Below are 27,689 nucleotides of genomic sequence, written 5' to 3' on the forward strand. Positions count from 1 at the left end.
CTCACATCAAAGGGTGTAGGCCGGAGACAGGAGGGTATGCAATGATTATATCGAATAGAAAAAAACAAATGAAATTTTTACGATTGAAAAATCGACAAACAAAAATAAAGATTTTTAGAGAAAACTAACAATTGGGTTTGAAGTGGGAGTAGTGGTTTTCGGGGTGGGGAAAAGTATTACTAAATAAAAAAGGGCAGGCTTTGTGAGGGGAACCCTCACAAAAACATTGCAAAAGAAATGTGTTATTTTGGTGTTAGTAGTTATTAGTTAAAATTTCATTAGTAGTTTTTTCATTCGATGAAATTGCATGTAACTGAAGCGAGGAATGAAACATCGAAGGGACAGACGTTTATTAGGGGGAGTTAATGTTGAGGAAGTAGGTAGAGTAGAAAGAGACAGTGACGGGCGTGAATGAAACCGGCTGAATCCTACAGGGTGATTGCAAGGCAGGACTTCAATCCCAAGTAGAACACTTACCTTTGGTGGGAGTATGGAAAATTTGGAAGTCCTTGAGGGAGTCGTTGAGCCTGCATTTGAGGAAAACCTCATTAGTCGAAGCCAGACCTTAGCCAGTAGGAGTCAACAATCGATAGCACTAACTGAGTCTTCAGGCGCCTGAGTTATTGAGGAGGGTCGTGGAAAGGCGAGAGAGGGACTGACTTCTCTAGGCCCCACAAAGTTCTCAATTAAGACTCTTGAGCTCTCCTTGAGATTGAGGGTTTTCTCTCTCAAATGTCACGCACAGAATAGGAGATATAGCCTGTTTGCTATCGGAGGTGAAGGAAGTGTGCATGGGAAAAGGCAACTCTGAAAGAGGGAAAGGAAAGGAATAATTTTGAAAATCTAACTGGGAACTAAAAATACAAAGAAGATGAACGTGGAATATTAACTGTCAGTTCTGTGAGCAGAAGAGCCATGACTGGGTGGTGTAAGGGTGCAGAAGTAAGACTCAGACACAACGCTTATGCAGTTTTGTATAGAGACCTTAATTGGTAATAAATAGATAGGAAAATTCCTCTGTCCCGAAGGGAGAGGGGTTTCCCTACCTCAAAGGAAACCAATGAGATTGTCAGGAAGTCTGAAACTAAAATGTCACTGTCGTGTCCAAAACCCCTAGTTCTGTCCCTAAAACTAACAAACTAATGTAAGTGTGCAGAGTTGTTCTCCTCTCAAAAGAAAGTCTTCTTTGTTTTCAAGCAACTGAAAAGGTCCCAGTTTCAGTGATCGGAAAGAGGGTTGCAAAATTAAAGTCCAAAAAGGTAAAGTTCCAAACTTGGGGATGTACTCTTTCCCCTAGCGTCTTTCTTATTTTGAGTCTCTGTATATTGGGTAGGGAGCTGTTTGTTTGCTTTCACAGTTCCAACTTCTTAATGTGGTGTGCTTTGGTCCCCAAGCAAAGCTCCCTAATGTTGGGGTTATAGTTAGTTCCCCTAGGCTTCTTTGGATGATAGAATTTATGAGGAACTGTTTATCAACTGCCGTTTCCATATCCTAGCAACCTGGCATGTTCTGATACCAGGCTTATGATTCCTGTAGTTTCCGTCCTTCTTGGTCTTGTTATTTATAGTCTCTTATAAGGGTGTGAGGCTCAATATGTCAGGTGGTGTGTTTGGTTCCCCTTTCAAACACGTGGTCGTCTTTATTTGGTTATCCATCAGGGTCACGGACCCTCCTGGTCTAAGACCTTGGTTTCCCATGTTGTATTACGTGGTTCACCACCCTCCAGGTCTATAATTCTTCCTCACTTGTTTCGGGGTCCGATACCTTTGAAAGTATTTTACTGTTCCTTATGTTTTTCAGGGTCCCAGACCCTGCTGTTAAAATAGGGGCATTTGGATGTCACTGGTTTGGTTCAGGATCCCAGACCCTCTCACCAATGTAGATAAACGTCACTTATTTGTTTTTAGGTCCCAGACCCTTGTGGTTTTGGGTGCGGGGTCCCAGACTCGCACATGTCTTCATTTGGTTCAATCTCCTGCCAAACACAACAGTTTTCGGTCCATCATAGTCAGACCCTGCTTCTCCAGCTCCTTCGTGCTCCCCTTGGCGTCCCGGACCTCCTACAAATCCTGGGCGGCCTGCATACCTGCTTGCCTCCTTCGTTGCAGTCTGTGCTGCCGCCAGGCAGCTGTCTGCTAGGAGGATCCGGCAGCGGTCTGGCGTCCTGCGGGGTCTGCAGTCTCGCTGCAAACTAAGGCTTCTCCTCGGTCGCCCTTTCTGCTTATGCGCTTCGTCTCTTGTTCGGTTCGGCTTACAGATTGTCCTCTTTGGGGGGCGGCTTTCTTATTCTCGCATCTATGATGCTGTTGTTAGAGCTTGAGTTTAAATTCCGTCTTGAACCGTTGTACAACTCCTGCGTTGCATTTATAGTCTGCTTCAAACCAACCGCGAGCATCTGAAAACGTAACCGCTCATTCAGTTGCTGGCAAGTGATCTTCCTCATCACAGTACCAATTGTCAAATTACCTGCACAATATTTCCCATTATCAATGGTATGTGTGTTAGTTTAGGTATATGCATTTTTAGTGTTATCCCATTCAGTTTGGCTATATGCATAATATTCTATACTGTGTAGGTCTTCAATATTATGTAAGTTAGATGTAGTAACTTGGCAGCAAAGAGTGAATAGTGTTGTTCGGCTCACCTTGAGATAACCCGAGCCTCCGTTGCCGCAATACTTTCTTTTCCCTTGATCAACGCCCCCGGAGGAAGATTTAGGTAAGGCTGGTTGCATAGCTGCACTGTTGTGGAGTGTGTCGCAGTGACAGTTGCAGTCACTGCAGTCCGTGCAGGCTGAGGAGTGAGAGCGGGTGAGGAAACCTTTGGATCTGTGGTGGAGGTAAGACTCCTCACTAAGATCAACGCTGCAATCCTATTGCCTAATTACTACTGCATGCTGTGGAAACTGCTCTGGAAACTGTTGACCACTGTATTTCTAATTGTGCTGATAGAAAAAGAAACTGCTGATTAAAGTGTGAGCCCAGTACCCCCCTCCCCCCAATAATGGCAGTGTCATGAACATGTAGCAGGAAACTGGCGAAAGTGCGGGAAGAAATGGTGCCGGGGAACGCAGGGGTGGTTGACCCTGTTCATTCACTGTTGCAGCCCCTCCCATAAGCTCAAAGAGGGTGCAGGGAAGAGCGGAGCGGGAATAGCATGAATGGGACCACAAATGAGCTCAAAGAGGGGGGGAAATGAACATGAGGATGGGGCAAGGGGAAGGGGAACGTGAATCAGGAACTCGACTGTTCCTTATCGACTCTCCCATATTGACTCCCCAGCAACTATATTCGCAACTCATACCTACCCCAATCCTCCTCCTCCCCTCCTCACCCCCCAGGAGGGCCTCCTTCTCCATCTCCGACGGCAATTGCCAATCCCCTAAAGGTATTGAAGACAAAGGCTTCTGATAAAAGGCTCTTTCAATATAAAGACTTGGACCCGGCTTATCGAGCGGAAGGGAACGTGACCGGGGATCTGAGAGCCACACAACTGGAGTAACCATCATGCCTTATGACAGATCAAATTGATAGGCCTAGGGAAGGTAAGGCCCGGTGTTTGAGGCATCAACGTGGGAGGACGATTATTCATACCTTGAGGCAGTCTTCAACTGACCCAATTCTCCAGAATATGCTGTGGTGCCTCCCCCTGAGACGCCAAAGGATATAATTACCCTGTTGTCGCCATGTTCTCCTGGAGCGCTTTTAGAACGCCAACATGTGGCATTGGAGCCTGCATTAGCTCAAGATGCAGCAACCTTAAATTCCACGAGATGTCATTAGCATAGATTGAGTGATAATGCCAGGACTAACACCTCAACACCTGTGTTGCTGGCCAACATGGACCACTTCTTACTAGACCCCAGCAGAAATCCATTACCCCCTTGTCTGGCAATGAGGGAAGAAGCTGGACTCCCTGTGGATAGTCCCAGTGGCCCAGAAGAAGTAGGCGACCTAAGAGAGCCTTTGGGGACGGCTCACTGGTTGCAAGAAGCACCAAACCTTAATTCCTCTAATCCCGAATTACAAAACACGCCCTCAGCCACTTCAGTTACATCAAACTCCTCCGAATCACGCCTGAATCGGTCATCGAGTCTCATTGAGGACTATCATGCACGGTCAAATGAAGGGATTGATCATGTGCAACTGCAGAACCTAGTAATGGCGGTGCTAACGGTAGCAGTGAATCTATTCCTAAAGCTATACGAAAATCTTAACGACGCAATCCAAGACCAAGCGACTTTCCTGGCAATGGTGCATACGAGACTGTTATATCTGGAGTCATTTGTCAGAGCTGTGCAGTCTAGGCCTGATAAAGAAGCCAAGCTGACTGCACAGTGGCAAGCCGGACTATTTGACCTAGCGATGGGTGAAGTAGCGGAGAAAACTACATTGATGGCTTCCATCATAGACCAAATTAAGTGGTTCACACTGGAAAAAAGCGACCCTTTTGAGACCTCTGGAGTCGGGGCCTTCTGGTGAGACCCCTCACACTTCCCTCCCAACCTGCCCCAGACTAGTAGAAGTCTTGGAGTCGGAGTTTCCTATTGCGGGTCCCTGGACTCTGCCACAACATGATCACGGCCGTGACATCACTCGCAAAGGAAATGGAAATGATCAAAATAGGAGCCCCAGGAGGACAACCTTGTATTGACCGCAACACAGGCACAGGATGTAGCGGCTAGTGTGGGAGACATCGGAAATACCGATGAACCTGACATAGAGAAAGCTCCCCAATCAAAATATCAAAAGCCTGCTAGTATAGACGATGAACTCTAGCTAGTCTTTGGGAATAGCGAACTTCAGGAACCAAGGAGATGGAATGTTACTTTAAAACAACAAAAATGTCAAAAAACCAGCCAAATCCAAAAAAAGGACATCCTAATGGATCAAGATCGTTTCTACGAAATGTGTCTCTACCATCGTTACAGACAGCTGCAAAATTCAAGCAGAGACAATACCCCACTCTAGTCCCTCCTAAAATTGTTACCAAGAAGCCAATAATTAAACAAGAGATGTTGAATGCGAATACTCGTATTCTAATGAATCTCTCTACATACTCTGACATAATCTTGGAGCATGAAACACTGATTAACGCTGCCTATGAAATGGATGAGAAAGAAGAGCCATCGACAAACGCGGCTCATCCAACTCCAGGCGAGGAAGTCTTGATCGCCCCTGTAATAGAGTTGAAGTTCAGAATTCCCTAGTGGAGACGGGTCTGGACTTCCTCCCACTGGGCTTTGAAATACTGGAGAGAGTCCGACCTGCAGTTATGAAAACTGAAGAAGATACTGCTCTATACCAAAACCAAAATGTTTTAGGTCTTTTTGACTGAAAAAATTTACCTTTTCCTATTCGACCAAATTCTTTTTGGTCGTATTTTTGTTTGAAATTGCGGGTGGAGACCCCCCCCCACCTAAGCCTATTCCTTACCCCACACATATATTTTTTATTTTGACCGAAATTCAACAAGAAAACGATCAAATAAATTCAGTCAAATAGAAAAGGTAAATTTGACCTGCGATCAAGTATGCGAACACCTACCAAAATAACACCCGAGAACGAGATGGGAATCCAAAGGATGATAGAAATTCTGCACCTGATTGCAATCAAACCAATAAGTTGTATGGAACTGCTCCCTCAAGAATAACTCCACCAGGAATTGGGACATCTCTTGGACTTGGACTGAAAGTGACTGTGAGGCGCCCATGGCCAAGCAAGAAACCTAAAAATGTGTCCCCAGAAATATGCACTGCTGTGACCAAACTGATTGGAGTTGGCTGGCTGCAACGCTTGCCCAGGCCTCAAGTCTATAACTTCTACCACCCAAGAACTATTTTTGCTCATAGCCTCGTGGAATATGCGGTTTGGATATAAAAGCTTATGATGTATGCTGTATGCGGGAGACCTGGCTCTCGACCAAACCTATGTTTGAGGGCTTTGACATCTGTTTCAACCCCGCCATCCAGAGAAAGGCAGGAAGGCCTTTGGCTGGCCTATTGACACTGGTAAAGAGTGGTGGTTCATTTACTAGTCTGCGTGCAAAAAATCCTAATCCCTTTACTGAGGCAGTGACCTTGTCCTGGGAAAGGGGCAAGGGCCAAAATCCACTGCTACTAGTTCTAATCACTCTATGTTGGAACCCTCTTAGGATGAAAGATGAAGATTTTGTGGGCATAGTTACTAATGTAATAGATGAGGCCAGAATAACGGCAAACAATCCCAACATAGTATTATTCAGCAATCGTAATATAAAGTGTCTGAATGAAGCAGGGGGGAAATTGCCCAAGAGATTGTCCATGAGGGTGGCCCTCTGGGTCTCATAACTTAATGAACGTGACATGCTTATGGTCAATGGCCAGTTAAAAGGACCTATCCGTGGGAAAATTTGTGTCAGCGGGTCTAGCTGAATGGTTGAGCACCTTGGAAATTATCCCAATGCCAGAAAGCGATCATCACTTTATCTTGTCCCCTAAGGGGATGGAATATTGTTGGCCCTCAATTTACGATGGACACTCAATGTTAATCGGGGCGGGACACGCCTCAGAATAATGGCTAGGGACATACAAAGTCTAACAGCTAAATACCAAGAGTCTGGACAAAAGTGAGGGAAATAATAGATTTTACTGGAGTTCTAATGGACTTCAGAGATAAGCCACGGACTGGGGCAGGACCCGAGTTCAAGAGATTGCACTATACGAGCCATGAAGTGAGACAGATGAACATTTTGAGTGGGTCTTCGACGCACAGACCATGAAATTGAAGGAGACAAAATTGTTGAGAAAAAAAGAGAAGAAAAATTGGCTAGTAGCGCTCAACACTTCCAGGAAGATGGTGACATAATAATGAAGATCTTATCTAAAAAAAATAAAACACAAGAGATCTTGGAAGCTTCTTAACAATAATGCCGCTTTTCAACTGGCCACTATCATCCCCACTGTGCCAGAAAAAGTGTGGATCAAATTTCACAGACCTCTTCAGTGGCTCGGATGATGCTCTCTAAGTGAATAAGGGAAATGCTTCTGTGCCTAGGTCTATAGAGTTTGATAAAGAGGATATACTGATTTTGATTAAAGAAAAACTAATGTATCTAGAGCTGCAGGTCATGATGGCCTGGGTAATAATATCCTAAAGGAGGATCTTGAGGATTGGACACAATTTGTCGGATTGGGCTTGTCCTCCAGATCATTTAGAGGCAATAAGGGCACTTTTTACTCTGTCATCTTAATTCAATTAAGAATGACAGCCAAGGGTTTGCTTACTAGCCCAATCCCCACCTTCAAAGGATCAAAACAAGGTTGTCCTCTGGTGCCTGCAATATTTAATCTCTACTTGTCGGATATGGGATTGTGCCAAGAAGGGGTCAGAGCATTCCCCCCAAATTTGAACTATCATCCGATCCGCTGGATGATGTACGTTGAAGTTTTGGTGGTTATCGATCTCACCCCTATCCGCCGCCAAAGGAGAATGACCCAGCTTCAAGGCTATTTTCAATCCAGAAAACTTGGAGTCAATGTTAATAAAACAACGATTCTGGTGATATCCAATGCTCGTGGGAAGAAGAAACCCAAATTCAACTGGGCAATTGGTTCTGACAAAATAGAGATTGACACAATAACGTACTTGGTAGTCAACTTCTCCAGCATTGGATCTTTCATGGATTCACATGCTATGAATATGTCCCGTCGTCAGGCTGGTAAACCTCGGTCACTTTAACCTAGCTTTTTCCTATGGAAAACTTCGACACTTTAGTGTCCTATCAACATCCTTTTTAGGTGCTTTAGTCCCCACCAATAGGACATAGGGTATAAATAGCCCCGCCCCCACGGCTTCCCTTCAGATTTCAGCCGTCTCCAAACTGTTGGGATCACCTCGTGTTCTTTGTGTTTGTGCACGTGCGTTTTGGTTATCGAGAGATACAATGGCTTCAGGGGCTCAGAAGAAGTCTCTTTTCCGGCCCTGTGCTAATTGTGGCTTGAAGGTGTACGAAGGTGACGGCCATATGGATTGCCTCTACTGCCTTTACCCCCATTACTCGGCAGACACCTGTGAGATTCATCAGGGGTTCTCGCAGAAGACTCAAGGACTGCAATCAGCGGCTTATCTGTTGGCTCAATGAGGACGCGTACCTGGCTTCAGAGGTGGGGTTGGTCCGGAAGTCTGTCTTCGGCGCGGGCTGTGAAGTCCACGGAACCTCGCTGCGTGCCATCGGCCGAGCCTCCGGCGATGAAACATCGGCCTGCTTTGCTAGCTTCGGAGGTGGGAAGAGCAGTACATCTTCTTCGAGTAAGCAGCTGACAAAGGGTACCTCTTCGTCCAAGCATGGTTTGGTCGGACCATTCACGGGGGTCTGGTAGTAGGCCTGAGAAGTCGACAGCACAGGAGAAGGGCTTGACCAAGCCGAAGGAATCGTCATCGAAGCGCTAGTCTTCCCGGGACCATCACAGGTCGTCCTCCAGCTGGGAATCTTCTAAACACCGGTCCAGTGCTTCCAAGAAGGCCGGGTCTCCGGTGAAGTGAACGCTGAGTGAGGCGGTGCTGACGTCGACCTCGTCGACGATTGATCTGCCGTCGACGGTTGGACTGCAGTCTACAATTGTCGTCGTCGGCTCCGACGGCGACAGTGATTGACAGTGGACCGATGCTGTTCTCGTCCACACGAGTGGCGCGTGGCAGTCTTCCGCCTTTGAGTCTCGACTTCCTGACAAGATCTGGTGACTTTTTCAGTGTTATCGGAGGTTGACGACGACCAGGATCATGTGCTGGGCCCGTCGGCTTTGGGGCTACAAAGTGTGGGGCCTTCGATGTCGAGTGGAATATGGGAGCTGGTCCAGCCGGTTATCCGCTGGTTAACCCACATTCTCTTTTGTCACTCCAAGTACTGTCCATGCTGCAGTCGCTGTTGGGGCAGCTGGATGGGAGGTTGCCTCCTCCGAATGTCAACCCGGCGGTGCCGGTGGTCGAGGTATCTGGTGTACCTCCGAGGAAGTCTCCTCCGGCACGGTTGCCAGTGCCGTTGCTGGTGGGGGTAGGCCGTCCAGTCGTATCCAGAAGAAGGGGAGCTGCTAGAGTTTGAGCCAGAGAGTGGTCCGCGGGACACTTTGTCTACTGTTTCATCTTCGCAAACGAGGGACGACGCGTGGGATACGGATGTGGAGGTGGAACACCCTTGGGGTCCGGCGCAACCATCCCCACCAGATGATATTGGGGCGTTCCACGCCATGATGTCTAAGGCGTGTGTGGAGTTTGTATTGGCACCAGAAGAGGAACATAAGGATTGCCTCCTGTTCGATCACATGGGCAAGAGAAGGAAGGCTGTCTTCTCCATGCCTATTCTTGACCATGTATGGCAGGAGTCCCTGCGCCCGATGCGCCATCCATTTTCGGAGCTGGCTGTCAAAGGTCGGCTTGAAAAGAAGTTCAAGGACCCGGGGTCTACTCCAAAATGCTTGGTGTCACAGCCCATGCCTGAGTCAATGGTCTCAGTGGCGGCAGCCAGCCGGAAGGACAGAAGGTAACACAAGTGTTACTCCTCCGGACAGTGAGGCCAGGAGGCAGAACGCCTTCGAGAAGGTTTTGACTCTTGGGACGACAACTGTCAAGGTGGCAAATTCCTTGGCAATCATGGCCCGATATGATCACAAAATCTGGCATTGGCTGGCTCCTATTCTGGGTCATCTGCCGGAGCAGCATCGCAAGAATGCCATGCTGTTGGGGCGTGAGGATGAAGAGGCCTCCAACCACAGCATAAATATTGCCGTGGACCTGGCAGAGTCGTGGTTTAAGCAGATTAACAATGGGGTGGTGCTTCGACGACAGACCTGGCTAAAATGCACTGACTTTTGGCCGGAAGTACAATACAAAGTCGAGTCAACATGCCCTGTGAAGGGGAGCACTTGTTTGGTGAAAAGATTGATGAAGCCCTGCAAGGGATGAAGGAGGACACATTAACAGCGAAGTCTGCTCTTTTTGCTCCCTTTGTCCGTTCCGGGGTGCTTCAGGTAATGCCTGGTTTGCTTCAACCAGGGAGTGTGGTTAGTCGATCCAGTTATTCCTTGCAAGGGTATCGACGGTCGGCCCAGTCAGCACAGAAGAGTCGAGACTTCCAGGCTCAGCAGAAAAGAGGTTCGCAGTCCTCAGCTTCTAAAGGGGGAGGCAAGCTAAAACGCAACAATGACTGCCTTCAGGACAATCTATTAGGGGGCAGGGTGGCTATGCACGTGGACGAGTGGAGAAAAATAACATCGGATTGTTGGGTGTTGGACACAGTGTGTCTAGGCCACTCGGAGTACAAGTGTCCCCGGGACACATTCCAGTGGTGTAGGTCTTAAAGCTGCATCTTCAAATCCTGCAGCAGGAGGTGGTTCTTATGCTGGAGAAAGGGGCTATAGAACCGATGCCAGTGGCAGAGCGGGGCCAAGGGGTTCATTCCTGTTACTTCGTGGTGAAGAAGCCCAACGGCAAGTGGTGGCCCATTCTGGATCTTCGGGCGTTGAACAAGACCCTGTAATGCCTGAAGTTCAAGATGCTCACTCTTCAGGAGGTCATCCAGTCGGTGCAGCCGGACGAATTTCTGGCGTCGTTGGATCTACAGGACGCATAATTTCATTCCTATGTGTCAACGGCACCGCAAGTTTCTGCGGTTTGTAGTCGGCGAGGAACACTACCAGTTTCGGGTCCTCCCATTTGGGTTGAAGTGGCAGCGTTCCTCTGACGGGGAGGCCATCATGTATTCCCCTACCTGGACGACTGGTTAGTGAGGGGTTCGTCACTGGGGAGGGCACAAGATAGTCTTGTGGCTACAATGCTGCTTTTGCAATGACTGGGATTCGCCATCAACTTCAAAAAAATCGTTTTTGACGCTATCCAAGGAGTTGGTGTTTCTGTGGGCAGAGTTTCTCACCCGGCACAATCTGGTGAAGCCCTCCAGCGAGTGTGTCAAGAAGTTGCTGCAAAGGGCTGGCGAGTGGAAGGAAGGCACAAGGGTGTTGGTCCAAAGCTACATGTTGCTGCTGGGGGCCATGGCTTTGTGTATCCCGCTGCTGCCAAACTGTCGTCTCTTCATGAGGCCGATGCAAGAGTTCCTTGCGGACCGGTGGGCGCAGTCGCGGGTCTTGGTCCGACAAGTTGGTGGTCAACGGAAGTCGGGTGGACGCTCTTCGCTGGTGGACATGCACGGCCAATCTGGTACGAGGCATGCCGTTGTTGGAGCCGGAGTTTCAATTTATGATTGTGGCAGACGCCTCTCAGACAGGATGGGGGGGGGGGGCTCATCTTGGCGATTCACAGGTGCAGGGCTTGTGGTCTCGGGAGGAATCTCTGTTCCACATCAATGTGCTCGAGTTAAGAGCGCTACAATGGTCCTCAAGTCGCTCAGCATGCACGCCGGCTAGCTGCACGAGTGGAAGCTGAAGGAGCAACAGGCTTCAATGATCTTCCGGCAATGGGGGATCTTTTTGCAAACGTGGAAAACGAGCAGTGCCGGGAGTTCGCCAGCAGAAGGGCTCATCCAGAGTCTCTGTGGGAAGGCGTTCTCGTTCCCGTGGACGGGCCGGTTCGGTTCACGTATGCATTTCCCCTGTTTCCGCTCATTGGGCAGACCGTCCAGTGGATTCGTAGATACCAATGCTGTGTGATTCTGGTGGCTCTGTTCTGGCCCAGGCAGACGTGGTTCTCCGATCTCCTTCATTTGTCGATGGAAGAGCCGATTTGGTTGGTGGCGGTTCTGGATCTCCTGCCTCAGAAAGAGGGCAGAGTGTGGCATCATGATCCGGGATCTCTCAGCCTGACGGCTTGGCTCCTGACTACTCCGAGTTCGGACATTTAGGTATTTCCCGGGACTGTTGATGAATTTTGGAGGCAGCGTGGGCACCGTCCACAAATATCTCATACGGACGTAAATGGAAAAGGTTTTGCGTGTGGTGTAAGGCCCAGCCTGGGGCTGACCCTTTGAACATTTCTCCTGAGCAGGTTCTCCCATACCTGTTGCATTTGGCGGAAGAGGGCTGACATTGTCCTCCATTACGGTACATTTGGCAGCGATATCTAGGTTTACTCGGTGGTGTCATGCGGCTCCTCTGTTTAGTGATCGGTTAGTGAAGCACTTTTTGAACTTTTCCTCCTATGAAGAAGTTTGCACCGGTATGGAGCCTTAATGTGGTTCTTTCGGTTTTGATGAAACCGCCCTTTGAGTCAATGTCAACGACTCATGGAAGGTGGCTTTGCTGGTGGCAATTACTTCGGCCAGGCGGATATCGGAGTTGCAGGCATTGGTCGTCTACCCTTCATACTTGAGATTGCTGAAGGACAAGGTTATTCTGGCTACTAACCCGCACTTTATCCCCAAAGTGCCAACAGCATTTCACAAACTCTTCTATTCTTTTGCCCTCGTTTTTTGCTTCGGCATCCATGCCAGCAGAACAAGCTATGCATTCTCTGAACGTAAAAATTTTATTTGAACCGAACTCAGGACTTCAGGAAGTGAAAGCAGCTGTTTGTGGTTTATGGACCTTCCAACAAGGGACATGCTATCTCCAAACAAGGACTCTCACGTTAGGTGTCCTCTACTATTTCGTTGTGCCACTCTAAAGCTGGGAAGCCTTTGAGGAGGGATCCTAAGGCTCACTCGACGAGGTCCATGGCTTCGTCGGCAGCGTTATGGTTGGGGATTCCGCTGGTGGACATTTGCCAGGCAGCCTCCTGGGCGGTGCCGCATACCTTCACCGGCATTACTGTCTGGGGCAGCAGCATGGTGAGGATGTACAGGTCGGATGTGCGGTCCTGCAACGCCTGTTCCAATAAGGTAAGCCCTGCAGCTGGTACGGCGTCATTTCATCACGGGATGTTTTTTCACTGGGTTTTTTTACCCGATTTTTTTTTTTGGGGAAAAATCTAATTTTTTGGGGGTGTTAAAAAAATTATATAAATTGGTTGTGGGTGTACGGGGATATAACCCCTCCTCCCCCCCCCCCCAAATAAAATAATAAAAAATGTGATGAGTTTTTTTCGAAAAGAATCTGCGGTAAAAAACCCAGCGAAAAAACATCCCGCGATTAAATGACATGGAACCCTGCAGCTTTGGGGTGTTTATTTTGAACTTTGTCACTTGATGGGTTTGTTGTCTCATATGTGATTCAGTGTTGTTCATTGGTTTTCCTTTTACACTCCGCCATGCATGGTTGGTACTGCTATATAATCTATTCACAGCATGTGAATCCATGAAAGAGAAGGGAGTCGTTTCTTACATGTAACTCCATTTCTCCAGCGCTGGTATCTTTCATGGATTCACATGCGCCCGCCTGCCGCCCCTGTAGGCAAACCTGGTTCGGGTTCCCTCTACTTTAGAGGTTAAAATCTGAAGAGCAGCCGCGTGGGCGGGGCTTTTTATACCCTACGTCCTTTTGGTGGGGACTAAAGCACCTAAAAAGGACGTTGATAGGACAATAAAGTGTCACGTTTTCCACAGGAAAACTCTAGGTTAAAGTGACCGAGGTTTACCAACCTGACTACTGGGAATATTCACAGCATGTGAATCTATGAAAGATGCCAATCCTGGAGAAATGGAGTTACAGGTAAGAAACTACTCCCATATGTAAAAGAGAAACTGTGGATGGATGGGCTGAGATTAAAGCGTGCAAGACGTGTGGCACAGACCATGGTTTTGCAGAGTAGATTTGGCAAATTTGTTAGTCCCAATATTTACCTTTTATAAGCAAAAGGTAGTTAGTCCCGAAACTTTTGTATGGTGCGGAAATGGCACTGAACATGCCGCCAGATTTTTGGGAATTATTGGAGGGCCTTTTATGGAAGTGGGTTTTGTGCCTTCCAAGATCAATCCCGATTGCTCTAGTGAGGTTTGAATTGGGCCTACAGTCCTTAGGCTCAATGGTAAAATGGAAGCCCCCAAGTCTATTCAGAAAATGTATAGTGGATTGTAATACTTTACCATTTGACATACTACAAGAAAAGAAGTAATGAAGGGCGAAATGATGGAATAGTGGAGGTATGGAAACAAAGGTGTATTGAATGGCTGGGCTCTATCGATTTTACAAAATAAGTGCTTCTATCCAATCCAGATACGACATATGGATTGGATTAACACTATCAATGAAAGAAGCTCCTATAAATTAACGCTTGCTTTACCCCGCGAGAGAAGGTCGATAAATCAGGTTCCTAGATATTTAGTGAAATTTCCCATCTATAATCACAGGAACATCTTTATGAAGATGCGATTGAATATACTCCTAACGAGAGAGGTCTTAGGCGTGAGGAAACTGAGGGCAATCCAAACCAGTCTTGTAGGTTCTGTGGGAGAGGTGACTGGGTGGAGACAACGAAGCATCTTCTGACAGAATGTGAGAAACTGACGGATTTGAGAATGAAATAGGGAGGCGTTCGCAAGATCTAAGACATTAACTATTGAGGAGTGGTGGGAAATGTTCATATTGGGTGAAAATAATGCAATGATTCTAGCAGCAACGAAATTCCTGGTGGAATTGTTAGAGTTGTAATGTAAAGGATGACATCATTTGAATTAAGACTTTTTAAGAGAATTCGGAAGGTAACCATGGGATGATGCGTGGATTTATTTTCATTTGTTTCTGGGGAGGATGGGATTTTATGAATTTTGATTGTAAAAGGTTTGTAATCATCCAAACAAAAAACTGTTATTTATGTTAGCTGTATCGAGGGAATGTATAGTAGGACTTAATCGTGGAAGAGGGGTAGGGTGAGGTAAAGACGGTTGGTACTGCGTTCCCTGATGATCATCCACAATCCCACAGGGGAATTCCTTTCCCATGAGATCCCCCCCCATCCACCAAGGTGCACCTCCCCAGGGGGATTATTGTACTGTAGACGCACTGCCCTCTCCCCCTAGTGAATAAGGGATGACATCCTCAGATTCGTCACAGTGGTCAACAATCTAGTCCTCTAACCAAAATGTTACTCACGTAACTGAAGAGAGGTGTGCAGTTGGCAGCAAGGGACAGCATAGCAGCACTGCCCCATCCTGCCTTGACCCACCAATCTCTGCCTTTGGAAGGCTTGACACCTTCCCAGAGGAACTGGACATACTCCCAGGGTGTGGGGTGTGTGCCTGCGCTTCAAAGGAAGCTCTGCCAGCACAATGGGGTTGCCACACTAGGGGAATAATGACTGGAATCGCTGATCACACAGATGGAGGTGGGGGACAGGGAGTATAGCAGTGTGTAGGAGAGGATCTGTCCCCAGTGGCAGGATACTGCCAATGCAACCTTCCCATCTGTGCGCCCTCCCACCTTCCTGCTGTCAAGGCACTCTGGGATCTGACTTCAGAAGGAAAACCCTTGGGTAGAAGAGCATAACACCTGTAATCTGTCTCTGCCTAGGGACCACCCCGAGGCAAATTGCAGAGCATGTAAACTCTATAAAGCAAAGACACTAAAGGACCACTCCACCAAACGTTGGGCCCACTACGCCAGGCAGCTTGAGGCCATGGAAGCTGTGGGTTCCTTCAGTGATGGCAGCAACGCCACCCTATCGGACGGCGAGGGCACAGGAGTGTCGTTGGACACCCAAGCGCGAGGCCCCGACCTCGGAGAACTGTCCGGCGGGGCAGGTATGGGGACTACACCCAGCGGCATGAGTGCTACACAAACACCTACATCTAAGCACACCAACCCCACCTGATTCTCGACACGCTTGTTAAGTGATAGGCAGAAAAAGGCACAAAGAGAGCGGTCCGCAGAATTGGTGTCCTCTGGGTGTTCTAGGTCTCGATCGCCTCCTGACACACAGCAACCGTCTACAATTTCTAAGGGTGCCACTCTTCTTAAAGTCACGGAGGTATGGTTGTCAGAAGACGAATCCCACCTCCACCCCCAAGCAGCAAGTACAAAGTTGACTCCGGCAGTTCGTTCCACGTCTGCCTCCGAGTCTCAACGTCCCCCCTCTAAAACTTCAGACCCTATGGAACCCACCTCCGATTCTCAACGCCAGGCGTCGAAAGATTCAGGGAGAGCCAAGGAGTCAGGGAAACGTGCCTCTACACATGGTAAAGGGGACAAACAGAAAAGAGCATCTGAACACCAGGTTCAGAAGGACAAACATAAATCTTCTGAAAAGTCCAAGACCCCTGACCCTGTCACTAGGCCTAAGGTTGTCCCTCCCACTCCACATGATATGGGAATAGAAGAGGAACCTCGACAAGAGGTGTTCATTCCCAGTTCCAAGGAATGGAGCTCTGAAGGCATCGACAAGTGATGAGGAGAATGTCTTTTATGGCACATTTTTATGAGAGAAACCCGGATTACTTTCTGAGCTATCAGAATACCCCTGCTACCTCTACTCCTTCCAGATCCAAAGACCCACAGCCTCCTAGTAAGAGACCTCGTACTGAGACTCCAGTTCAGGGCCTGATGTCAGACCCACTCACTATTCAACCTTATCTTCATTATAATGAAGATCCAGACATACAAATACTGGACGACCAGGCAGGGGTCGAATATTATGGGGATGATGGGGACCAGGACGAGGAGGAGGAGGAAGACGAGGCAGAGGCCTATAGTCTTGACTCCCCAGACCCACCAGTGAATGACTGACCTGTGGATAATCAGCCTTTATTGAATGAAGTCTTAGCTAAAGCTGCAGAACACTTTCATATAGACACTCGAGGGGCTCAAGAAGTGAGGGACTTTGCAGAGGAAATTATGGGGGATAGAAAAACCGTTGCCCAAGCCATACCAATTCTGAAATCCATTCAACGCACAATTGACGTCTCCCCACCCCTAACCTTACCCGGGCAGTCAACCCAAGAATAGAGAAATTATTCAGGGCCGCCCCCTCCGACCCACTTTATATAAGGGGTCAGCTTAAACCCGACTCATTGGTCGTCACAACCACCAGAAAGAGGGCGGGTACATCTCTAGCATCCTCTTAAACTGCCCCAGACAAGGAGAGCAAAAAGATATATGGGCTAGGAAGGAAAGTGGCTTCCACCTCCGCTTACCAGGCAAGAATTGCTAATATCACCACTCTGCTGGAAAGTTACAATTGTCACCAATGGGAGCAGGTAGCTGCCCTCATTGCCTCCGCACCGGAACCTCTAAAGGGCCATTTGGCCAAGATTGCGTCAGAAGGGAGATCGGTGTCCGGGTGCATTCTCAAAGCGACTTTTGACGCCGCAGACCATGCAGGCCGGCTCATCGCAGAGAGCAGTCATCAAGAGACATGCTTGGCTGAGGCAGTCAGGGTTCAAACCCGAGACCCAAGCCACTCTAATCGACATGCCAGTGGAATCAAATGTCTTGTTTGGGAAAGCGGTGGAAGAGGCACGCAAAAAAGCCAAAGATTAATATGAGACCCTTAAGTCCCTTGGACAACTAACCAATGAACCCACGAACCAACGAGGGAATAATAATTTTCTTCGCTCTCGCGGCCAAAATTCCCAGAGAGGGTCTAATTGCTCTCAAGGGCAGGGAACATCGTGGGGAGGCAACCAACAGGCTACCCAGAATTTCACCATAGGTAAAAAGAGGGGCCGTGGTAAAGGGAGAGGCAGCCCAGGTAGAGGCGGTATGCCTCCCAACAAACAGTGACGCTCCCCTCAGGGTCCCTTCCCATGCATCCCCAGTAGGGGGGGGGCGGCGCATTTCCAGCTTCATCCACGCATGGGAAGGGATCACCTTGGACAGATGGGTGCTGTCCACAGTGTCCACGGGATACTGTATCGAACTGTTGGAACGCCCCCGCGACCATCCTCCAAGACAGAAAATACACTCCTTGGAGCACCAAAGAATACTCCTTGAGGAAATCGTCATTCTTCTTGCAAAGGGCACGATAGAACTCGTCCCGGGCAACAAGGTAAACAAGGGTATTTATTCAACTTACTTCCTTGTGCCAAAAAAATCTAACAATGCGCCCAGTATTAGACTTACGCCCTGCAAACAAGTATGTCAAGCCTCAAAAATTTCGCACGACTACACTCCAAGAGGTAATCCCCCCCTGCTAAAAAGAGATTATATGGCAACATTGGATATGAAAAATGCCTATTTTCATATTTCCATGTTCCCAGTGCACAGAAGATTCTTGCGCTTCAAGGTGGACAGTCAGCACTACCAGTTCAAGGTGCTACCCTTCAGTATGGCCTTGGCTCCAAGGGTATTCAACAAGGTACTGGCGGTGGTGGCGGCGCACCTACGCAGGGAGGCAATCCCAGTGTACCCTTACCTAGACGACTGGCTCATCACGGGGGAGACCCCAGCAATTTGCAGATCCAACATCCAAAGAACGATCGACCTCCTCTTCCAATTGGGCTTCTCAATCAACTAGAAAAAATCAAGCCTGGTGCCAAGCACCTCCAAACAGTTCCTAGGAGCTGTCATAAACACTCAAAGAGGGGTTGGCCTTTCCATCCGAGGAAAGATTTCAGAATCTATTATTGCAAATTCCTCTCAGTCCGGTCATCCGATAAGGGTTCGCAAAGCGATGTGTTTGCTAGGCATGATGGCGTCATGTATTTACCTGGTTCCCCATGCGCGCCTGCGACCCATGCAGGAATGGTTGGCGAAACAGTGGTCTCAGGCAAGTGGTCAGTGGGACGAGCTAGTGGTTGTTTCGCCAACACTAGTACAGAGTCTTCGCTGGTGGACAAGAGAGAACCTGTCCAAGGGGAAACCGATTTATGATCCAGAAATACAGGCTGTAGTCACTACAGATGCATCCCTGTCAGGGTGGGGAGCACACCTCCTTCACCACACAGCTCAGAGTCTCTGGTCTCACACAGTGGCCAAGAATCACATCAACCTGCTAGAACTCCTGGCAGTCTTTAGAGCACTTCGAGCGTTCGAACCCCACCTATCGAACCTGTCGGTGCAGATCCTAACGGACAGCACAACAGCAATGTTTTACATAAACAAACAGGGGGGAACTCGTTCGCCAAATCTGTCCAGGCTTGCCCGGAAAATTTGGATATGGGCACTCAGACGGAACATTTACCTGTCGTCTCAACCTGTTCCAGGGGATCTCAATTCACTAGCGGACGCTTTGAGCGGAGACCCCCTTCCAGAGGAAAACAAATGGTGTCTACACGAAGAAGTCGTGGTAGACCTCTTCTCACAGTGGGGTTTCCCCTCTATAGACCTATTCACCACAAGCGAAAACAGACCATGCCCCGGATTTGCATCCAGGTCCCCCCAGTCAGGCTCCATGGGGAACGCCCTATGGATGAACTGGTCAGGGATGTTTGCCTACGCTTTTCCACCAACCCCTCTGATGAGGAAGGGGGTCAACAAGATGCACAGGGAATCGATAACGCTCATCCTAGTTGCTCCCATGTGGGCGAGACAACCGTGGTTCCTGCACCTGCGCAAGATAGCAATGTGCGAACCCATCAGACTCCCGTGCTGGCACAACCTACTCTCCCGGGACGGAGGACACAGTGCATCCTCAACCCAACTTCTTGAACTTGGCAGCATGGCTCCTGAACTTGGCAGCATGGCTCCTGAAGTCATATAGTTTGGCCATCTCAACCTACCACAGAGATGCATGGATATCCTAAAAGAATCAAGGAAACCGAATACAAGACACTGTTACTTTGATAAGTGGAAAAGATTTGTTATTTGGTGCCAGAATAAACAACTCAACCCAGTTGATTGCACTCCTTCCAATATTGTCACTTACATGCTCCACTTACTGGATGCAGGGTTGGTATTTAATTCACTCAAGGTACACCTGGCGGCACTGTCAGCCTACACCACCTCCCATAACAAGGTGTCATGGTGGAAGGTGCCAGTTGTCAAAGCCTTGATGGAAGGGGTGAAGAGAATCCACCCTCCAATTTCTAATCCTGCACCAGGGTGGGACCTTAATGTGGTGCTTGCTAAACTCATGGGGGCCCCCCTTTGAACCCATGCATAAAGCTAGTCTCAAACACCTGACTTATAAGACTGCCTTCTTAGTAGCCTTTACATCCATAAGACTGGTCAGTGAGATTCAGGCTCTGTCAGTGCAGAATCCTTTCTTTACTGTTCAGAAGGATAAACTGGTTCTACGAACTCACCCTATGTTCTCACCGAAGTTCATTTCAAAATTCCATGTTAACCAGTCCATTGAGCTTCCGGCCTTCTTCCAGGAACCCAAAAGCTCTGCTGAGGTGAAACTACACACACTAATGTGCGAAGAGCGGTCCTCTACTACGTAGACAAGACCAGACCGCTAAGAAAAACAGATCAACTGTTCGTCTCCATAGCTACAGGCAGAGAAGGAGATTGCGTCTCTAAAGGTGCCATCTCTAAATGGATAGTCAAATGTATCCAGCTATGTTACTCCCTTTCAGAAAAGACACTGCCCTTTACGCCAAGAGCCCACTCTACAAGAGGCACTGGGGCCACTCTGGCTTTCATTGCAAATGTACCCCTTGACACCATTTGCAAAGCAGCTACATGGCGCTCTATTCACACCTTTACTCAGCACTACTGTATTGACACTCATTCAAAGACAGATACTCAAGTGGGACAAGCGGTTCTAAGACATTTGTTCGCTCATGACCCTTCTCACATCCCACCTCATTCTTCTAACACTGCTCGCTAATCTATGCACAGCATGTGATCTAAGCAGATTCCACAAGCCTCAGAAGGGATACATTACTCAACGTAATCGTATTTCTGATGCTTGTATCTGCTTAGTTTCACATGCGCTCGCCCTTCCTCCCCTCTGAGAGAAGGCGCACGGATGCTTGTAGTCTTATCTATCTGCTTGGATACTCTATACTAGCGCTACTCCTCATGCTACCTCATGTCAGAAAAAATACAATCTGAGGGTCCTACACGCGTGAGGGATCATGGGTAGAGTGGACATCACCCTAGGGATATTATTACTGGCACGCCCTAGGTCGATGCCCATTTTCGAGTTTCGAAAAACAAAATGTAATACTCTGCAGCTTCCACTAGATGTCGGCCTATGCACAGCATGTGAATCTAAGCAGATACAAGTGTCAGAAATACAATTACGGTGAGTAATGTATCCCATATATTTGTGGGGTATAGCTGCGTTCTAGCAGGATATTGAGGTGTTCATGGAGTATTGTTCGTATGTGGGCAACTAAGTTGGTGTATAGCTGCGCTCTGTTGTGTGTGGGAAATCCATTGTCTGGGGAAATCTGTGGCTTTTTTGTGTGCCAGCCAGAGAAGAGGTCTAGTCCCAATCCTTATCTATGGTGCCAGAATGTCTGTTGCTCGGCAGATTTGATGACCAGTGGATATCCATGATTGATGACCACTGGCTGTTTGATTGGTGCAGATCCTTACAATTTGTGGGCGTGGGCTTTCTCCCAGCCTGATCCTTTGATAAACGGAGGTTTCCTGCAACTTTTTTAACAGATCGTTAGAAGTCTTTGTTCTATCAAGAAAAGCAGAGCTGAAGACGAGCTCTGCAGCTGACCAGTATCGACTCAAGTGTTGTGCCGGTGAAGCCTTGCTCCTTTATCTTGATCTCAAGAATGCCTTTGTTGGTTCTCGGACCGGTAGGAACAACCAGTCTTGACCCCTGCTTAAGGATCTGAGCCTTAAGAAATGTACCTGGACCAACCAGTGGAATGACCCGCTACCTCGCTGCAGCCGTCACCGTTTCGAGCAGAGCTTTGGAACTTGGCAGATCTTCAGCTTGTGCCACAGGTCACATGCTCTGGAATGGTCAGCCGTCTCGCTCCAAGGGAAACTGTGCTGATCCTGCTCCTTTGTTCGCTGCCCAACTGTGGTATTCCCATGTGATGTCCTGAGGTGGTGTGCCCTGCAGACGTCTTCATCTTTCCTCGTTTGGATCTCCAACTGGAGGCTGTCTGGAACTGATTCCTGTGCACCTCGACCGACCAAAACTAAATCCTGATGCTCAAAGTGTCCTATGCACCGAGACCCCTAGGCCTTTGTTGACCAGACCAAGCACAGAAGATGGTCTCCCCAACAGATCCGGGAAAACCTGCAGTGGCGTCTGTAAGAATCGCAGTCAGTGTAAGTTAACATCCCTGTTTCTGTCCACGCCCTGCCCTCCTAAAGGTTACATTGACCCAAAAGGTTTGGCCCTAACTCACTCTTACCTGATCTTTGGTGGTGGAACTTGGATTAAGGATCCTTCCCGAGGCTTATACTAGTGTATTGGGTGAAGTTCGTACTTACCTTAACTTTACTTGAACTTTTAGCTAACTTTAGGACTCTTTTATTAATCATAACCACTGGCATTGATTTTCTTATAAGCACTTACCTGAATAAGCATATGCTTAGGAACTGGAGACCTTTGGGCACAAGCCCCCAAATCATTTTTGGGTTGTATTTCATCAGAATTTGGGAAGGTATTTGGTGTTGATTTCTAAGAGTTCTTTTATTCTTTGTGTATCCATAAATCCCTAGCCCGTCCTTTATTAAAAGGGCTGCTTCTCACCCCACCGAAAGTCCATCTGTGCTCGCAGAGATCTGCACGGGAGCCTATGTCCTGCTTCCAGGAGGTCCCTTCAGCTTCCCTGACACTCAGCCTACCTTCCTAGCCTGTCAGGCCATCTCCACACCGTTCCAGGTAGCCTTCGCTGCTCTCCCCATTCCGCATCTTCGAGTTCACGTCCATAACGGCCAGCAGCCGACGATCTGACAGGTCGCTGTAGCTCCTCCCCCTCTTTGCAGTGGTGTGAGGGCCTCCTCCGTCACTAGCACCAAGGGACTCTGCAGGCCCCAACAACGATGTGGCCACACCACGTCCTTTCTTCACGCACCGCTCATTCGAGGATCACGGGGGTGCACTTCTCAATCACAGGACCGCCTCCGGTGCCACAGGGGCCAATTTCGGCATATGTGGGTGCAGCAGTGCCGTTTTCAAAGACCCGATTTGCCACAAAGTGTAACCATTTATGAAACTTGACAGAATTTGGCATGCACAGTCGTATTTGCTGTATCGCATGCATGTTCTCATTCACAAAATCCTTTTATTTTCCGGGTCCATAAGATTTAATCATTTGTGGTGGATATTATATAATGGAGTGCTTTAAGGATTGAGGATAAAACCTATATGTTAGCAAATAAATGTATTCTAGATAAGTGCTGCATGGAGTATAAACTTTTCTTTTCTGATGTGGTCTGAATGTATATCATTGATCAAACGATTACTTGTGCTGAAACAAACCGTTTTCATCACCTTTGCCAGAAGTGCAACTTAGATGCATTTTGTTTAACTTTCTTTTAACACACCTGTGTTTTGCATCTCTTTCTAGGGAAAGGAACCGTCTCAAGCACAGCAAGCCCGGATCAATACCTAAAGTGACAGAGAAGAAAAAGCATGTTGTGGCTGTGGTGAAATAGGACTTTGCCATTTTAATGTGTTGTCTGTAAAGGGTGTACTCTGGAAGTGAACATGTTGCTCATTAAGTCATTTTGTCTCTTTTGTAAAAAGTCTGCAGAGTTGATCTAAAATATTTTTTAGGGAAATAAATATTTGTAGTCCAAAGCCTGGTATTATTTTCATAATGTTCTTCAGCATATGTTTGTTTGTTTTTTAATTTGTAGTGCGCACCAGACCCAAGGGTATCAGAGCGCAAGGACAAGGATACGTTATGCTTGCATAGTTGCAGGGTGCGATACAATACTAAAGGGAGAGTTATCGACGGTGAGAGTTTTGCTAGGGAAACTTTCATTTTACAGAGTTGCATGTATGATGTCAAATTAATGGTACATGTTAACTTACAGAGTTACATAAATGCAAAACAAAATACAGTGTAGGTTGCAGGTCAAAAAGTGGCTCAAATATCTGGATCGGGATGTCCATTTATCCAGGCAGGTTAGTAGGAATGCAGCTAATAGCCAAGAGTTATAGGTATAGGCTATGTAGTCTCCGCGATGTAGGGAGTGCAAAGGATTAGCGGGTCATGCTAAAGCTAAGGATCATTTTCTTTAAGCCAGTTGATGATATTTAATCTGAAATGTAGGTAGGTTTGGTCGGCCCTTAAGGTGGGTTGGAGGGAGTTCCAGAGTTGGGCAGCTTTGACAGGGAAACTGTTGCTGCCGATTGTCATCATTTTGAAGGATGGGGACTGACGAGCAGTTAGTGTGGGCCACACTAGTAGGTCTGGACGCAAGTCTTCTTTGGAACCTCTCGATCAGGTAGCGAGGTGCTGCATTGTTGAGACACTTGAAGGCTAGAGATGCAGTTTTTACTTTAATTTTGTCATTAATTGAGAGCCAATTGGATTGTCTTCTTGCTGTCGAGATGTGTTCTCGTTTGGTCATGCTCTCAGGGCGTTATTTTGAAGTATTTGAATTTTCTTGGTGATGTGTTTATTAGAACCCAAATAGAGGGCATTGCAGTAGTCCAGTTTCGACAGCACAAGTGCTCTTGCCAAAGTGGTGCAGCTGCTTGTAGAGAGGAAAGGTTTTGCTGATCTGATCAACTTGCATTTGTAGACAGTGGATGATGCCATTGCGTTCACTTGTTTTGCCAGAGTAAGGCTGGAGTCCAGATAAAAACCTAGTGTTTTTACTTCCTTAGCAACCTTAATCGTGTTGCCGTCTATGTCGAAGGATGAGTAGTCATGGCTGAGTTTGATAATGTTGGATGTAGTCCCCAGACTGATGAGTTCCGTTTTGTCATCATTCAGGCATAGACCATGGTTGATGAGGTATATCCTATTCTCCAAAGCCAAATCTTTTAGTGCAGGTGATGCCTGGTAAAAATGTTATACATAGTAGGGGAGACACAAGACCCCTGGGGTACACCACAAGTGATGGGAATGTGGTCTGCAGCTGCTGACGTGGAGAAGACCCTCATAGTTCTCTCGCTTAAGAATGATTGGATCCATGCTATGGCTTGAGGCGAGAAATGCACTGCTGACTCTAGATGGTTGCAGAGTACCTTATGGTCTACCAAATCAAACGCTGCTGAGAGATCCAGGAGAAGTAGTAGGGCAGATTTTCCCTGGTCTCTCAGCTCATCGACTTGGGCCTTTAGGTCAATGAGTGCTGTTTCAGTACTGTGCTGTGGTCTGAAACCCGGTTGCCAGGTGCCAAGAAGTTGGTTCATCTCCAAGAATTTCTGAATTTGTAGGTAAGCCACTCTGTCTAGTATCTTTAAGAGGAACGCACTATAGTGATTGGCCTATAGTTTGTGGGTATAGCCGGGTCTAACGTTTGTTTCTTATGGAGAGAGAGGACACGATTCCTTAGGGTTGCTCGGAATGGTGCCTGAGGTGAATGACGCATTGATAAGCTTGGAGATGAAGGGTGACAAGTCTCTTGCAGCATCTTTTATAATTTGGCCAGGACAATTATCTCCTCGACAATTTGCTGGTTTAAGCAAAAGTATTATTTTTTCAACCTCCAGTATGGAGACTTTGGTGAAGTTGAATCGCTGTTCTGGTTTAAGTGAAGTGTGTGGTTTACCAATTTGAAAGGTTGTGGATGGTATGTTTGATCTTTTCTTATCCATTTTAACTTGGAGAGTGGCAATTTTGTCAATGAGGGCCTTCTGTATGTCCGAGCACCACGTCTTATCTTTGACACAGTTGTCAGGTACCGGGATTGGGTTCTCCAGTTCCTTTTAGTATTGCAAAAAGTTCATTGGTGCCTGATTTAGCTTGCAATATACTGTTGTCAAAACTTTCCTTTTTAGATCGCCATATTTCGGTTTTGTATTTTTGTGGAGATATTAATAGTTTTATTTGCCTCAGATGGTGTTGGCCTCCATGTAGATGCACACACATGTTTTTCTTTCCTAAGTGATTTTAGGTGTGGAGTAAACAAAGCATTTTGGTGTGCTGTAGGTTTGCTGTTCCTAATTTTTAACGGGGGGATAGTGTCAAGGGCATTAGCCATAGCTGTATTAAATTCATTGACTAGGGTGGATGGATCTAGTGTGTCTGGTAGTGAATTTAAGGTTGGGAGTATCAGTAGTAATAGTTTCAGTGGTTATATTATTTTTATTTCTTGTTAACATGGGAGGTGCTATAGGGTTGTTTTGTGTCGGGTGGATTTTAGCATCTATGGTGAAAGCTATAAGAGCGTGGTTTGTCCATACCTGTGGACTGATGGTAATAATAGTGGTATTGCAGTTATAGTCAGCCACCCAGTCAAGCGTTCTAGCCTTCTCATGGGTAGGCTGTTTCACTTTTTGGGTAAAACCGAGCTCCGAGAGGACATTGGCTATGTTTGTGGCTCGTGCATCTTTGGGATCGTTGAAGCCCAGTTTCAGGTCTCCTAGTAAGAGAACCTGTGATGCATTTTTTAAGTTATCCCAAAGGATCATGGACATGTCCTCCTTGAAGGAGCCAATGGGGCCTGTAACTGTACTTTTATACTGTCCCCCTTTGCAAAGTTTGATACTGGTAACATTAAGTGTACATTGTGTCCTTTTTTAGTTTACTTTAATAATTTATAATGCGCACCTTAGGACCCTGGAGGCTTATGGGCGCAACAAACTATGAACAGAGACAAAAACATAAAGCTTGGCTAATAGGAGAGGGCAGGAGAATTCAAAAAAAAAGTGACTGCTCAATTATCTAATAGGTATATTTACAGCCATTACACTAGTTACATAAACAGGTGTTTTCAGTTTTTTCTTAAAGTTTTCAATCAAGTTAATTGTTCTCAGTTCTAACGGGAGAGTGTTACAGACCATGGGGGATACTGCATAAAAAGCACCATGCTTCACTTGTGCGAGGGAACATATTTGACCTGTGCATTCTTATGTTGGATTTAGCTATCACTGCATCGGACAGGTATACAGGCCCCATACGCATGATAACTTTATGCACCATGACCAGTAAACTGAATGTAATCCTCTTCAATCAGCAGCCAGTGCAGGTCTATTCTTGCTGAGGTAACGTGGTCAAACTTCCGCTCTGACTGCACTGATCTGTATAATCTGAAGTCTGCTGTATTGATTTATTAAAACCTACGAGAAGGCTACTGCAGCTGTCTATCTTAGCCACAATTGGCTTTTGAAATGAAATGGGCATATTTGTGTGAGAAGTTTTATATAGTTTGCTGATGAGGATATCAAATGAATCGCTTGTGCTTTCATATTCACATGTTGGTCTAAGATAATACCCTGTGTTCTGACCTTTGTTTTGGCATCCAGGTAGATCCCTGCAAGTGTAATGTTTTTATAGTTATCACCTAGCTAGTTCCGTTTTTTCCTTAAGTGCAAGGCCATTCTCTACCATCCAAGCTGGAATGATAACTTAGACCTCATTCGGTATGGCGGTGTCATCCGCATAGTTAGTGAATTTAGTGCCATTTCTGTCCAGGACCTCAACCAGGGGTATAGTAAAAATATTATAAAGGGAGGGTGATAGGGAGGCACCCTGCAGGACTCCAAACTGCAGAATACTCGGTGGTGCTTCCGCTATGTCACTACACACCCTTAGTGTTCTGTTACTCAAAGGATTGGATCCATGCCGAGGCAGTGTCAGAAAATTGGCTACCTCCTTCAATCCATGGTATGCAATAGTTTTGACTTAAGGTCCAGCAGGGCTGTCTCCCTGCCATGACCGTCTAAATCTGGATTGCCTGTCGTGAAATATTTTGTGGTTAAGAAATTCTGAAATCTGGATATACGCAATGCGGTCCAACATTTTAAGCAAAAAAGGAGTATTAGTGATGGTCCTATAATTGAGTGCATTGAAGGAACACAAACCGGTCAATACATTAGCAGAATCTCAATACGTTAGCAGAATAT

The 27,689-nt window shown here is 47.1% G+C and overlaps 1 protein-coding gene across 1 annotated transcript in view; it reads left to right on the plus strand.

The window, feature by feature from the left end:
* Positions 1–23,465, plus strand: part of DCAF13 (DDB1 and CUL4 associated factor 13) — a 675,264-nt gene extending 651,799 nt beyond the window's left edge. Inside the window, exon 11 of the mRNA XM_069621473.1 lies at positions 23,233–23,465. Coding sequence (XP_069477574.1) covers positions 23,233–23,320 — 88 coding nt within the window. The 3' untranslated portion in view covers positions 23,321–23,465. The remainder of the gene's footprint in view (positions 1–23,232) is intronic.
* Positions 23,466–27,689: the final 4,224 nt, after the last annotated feature.

Source organism: Ambystoma mexicanum, chromosome 5q (assembly GCF_040938575.1).
Source record: "Ambystoma mexicanum isolate Mex_15411 chromosome 5q, UKY_AmexF1_1, whole genome shotgun sequence".
In the NCBI taxonomy this organism is placed as follows: Eukaryota; Metazoa; Chordata; class Amphibia; order Caudata; family Ambystomatidae; genus Ambystoma; species Ambystoma mexicanum.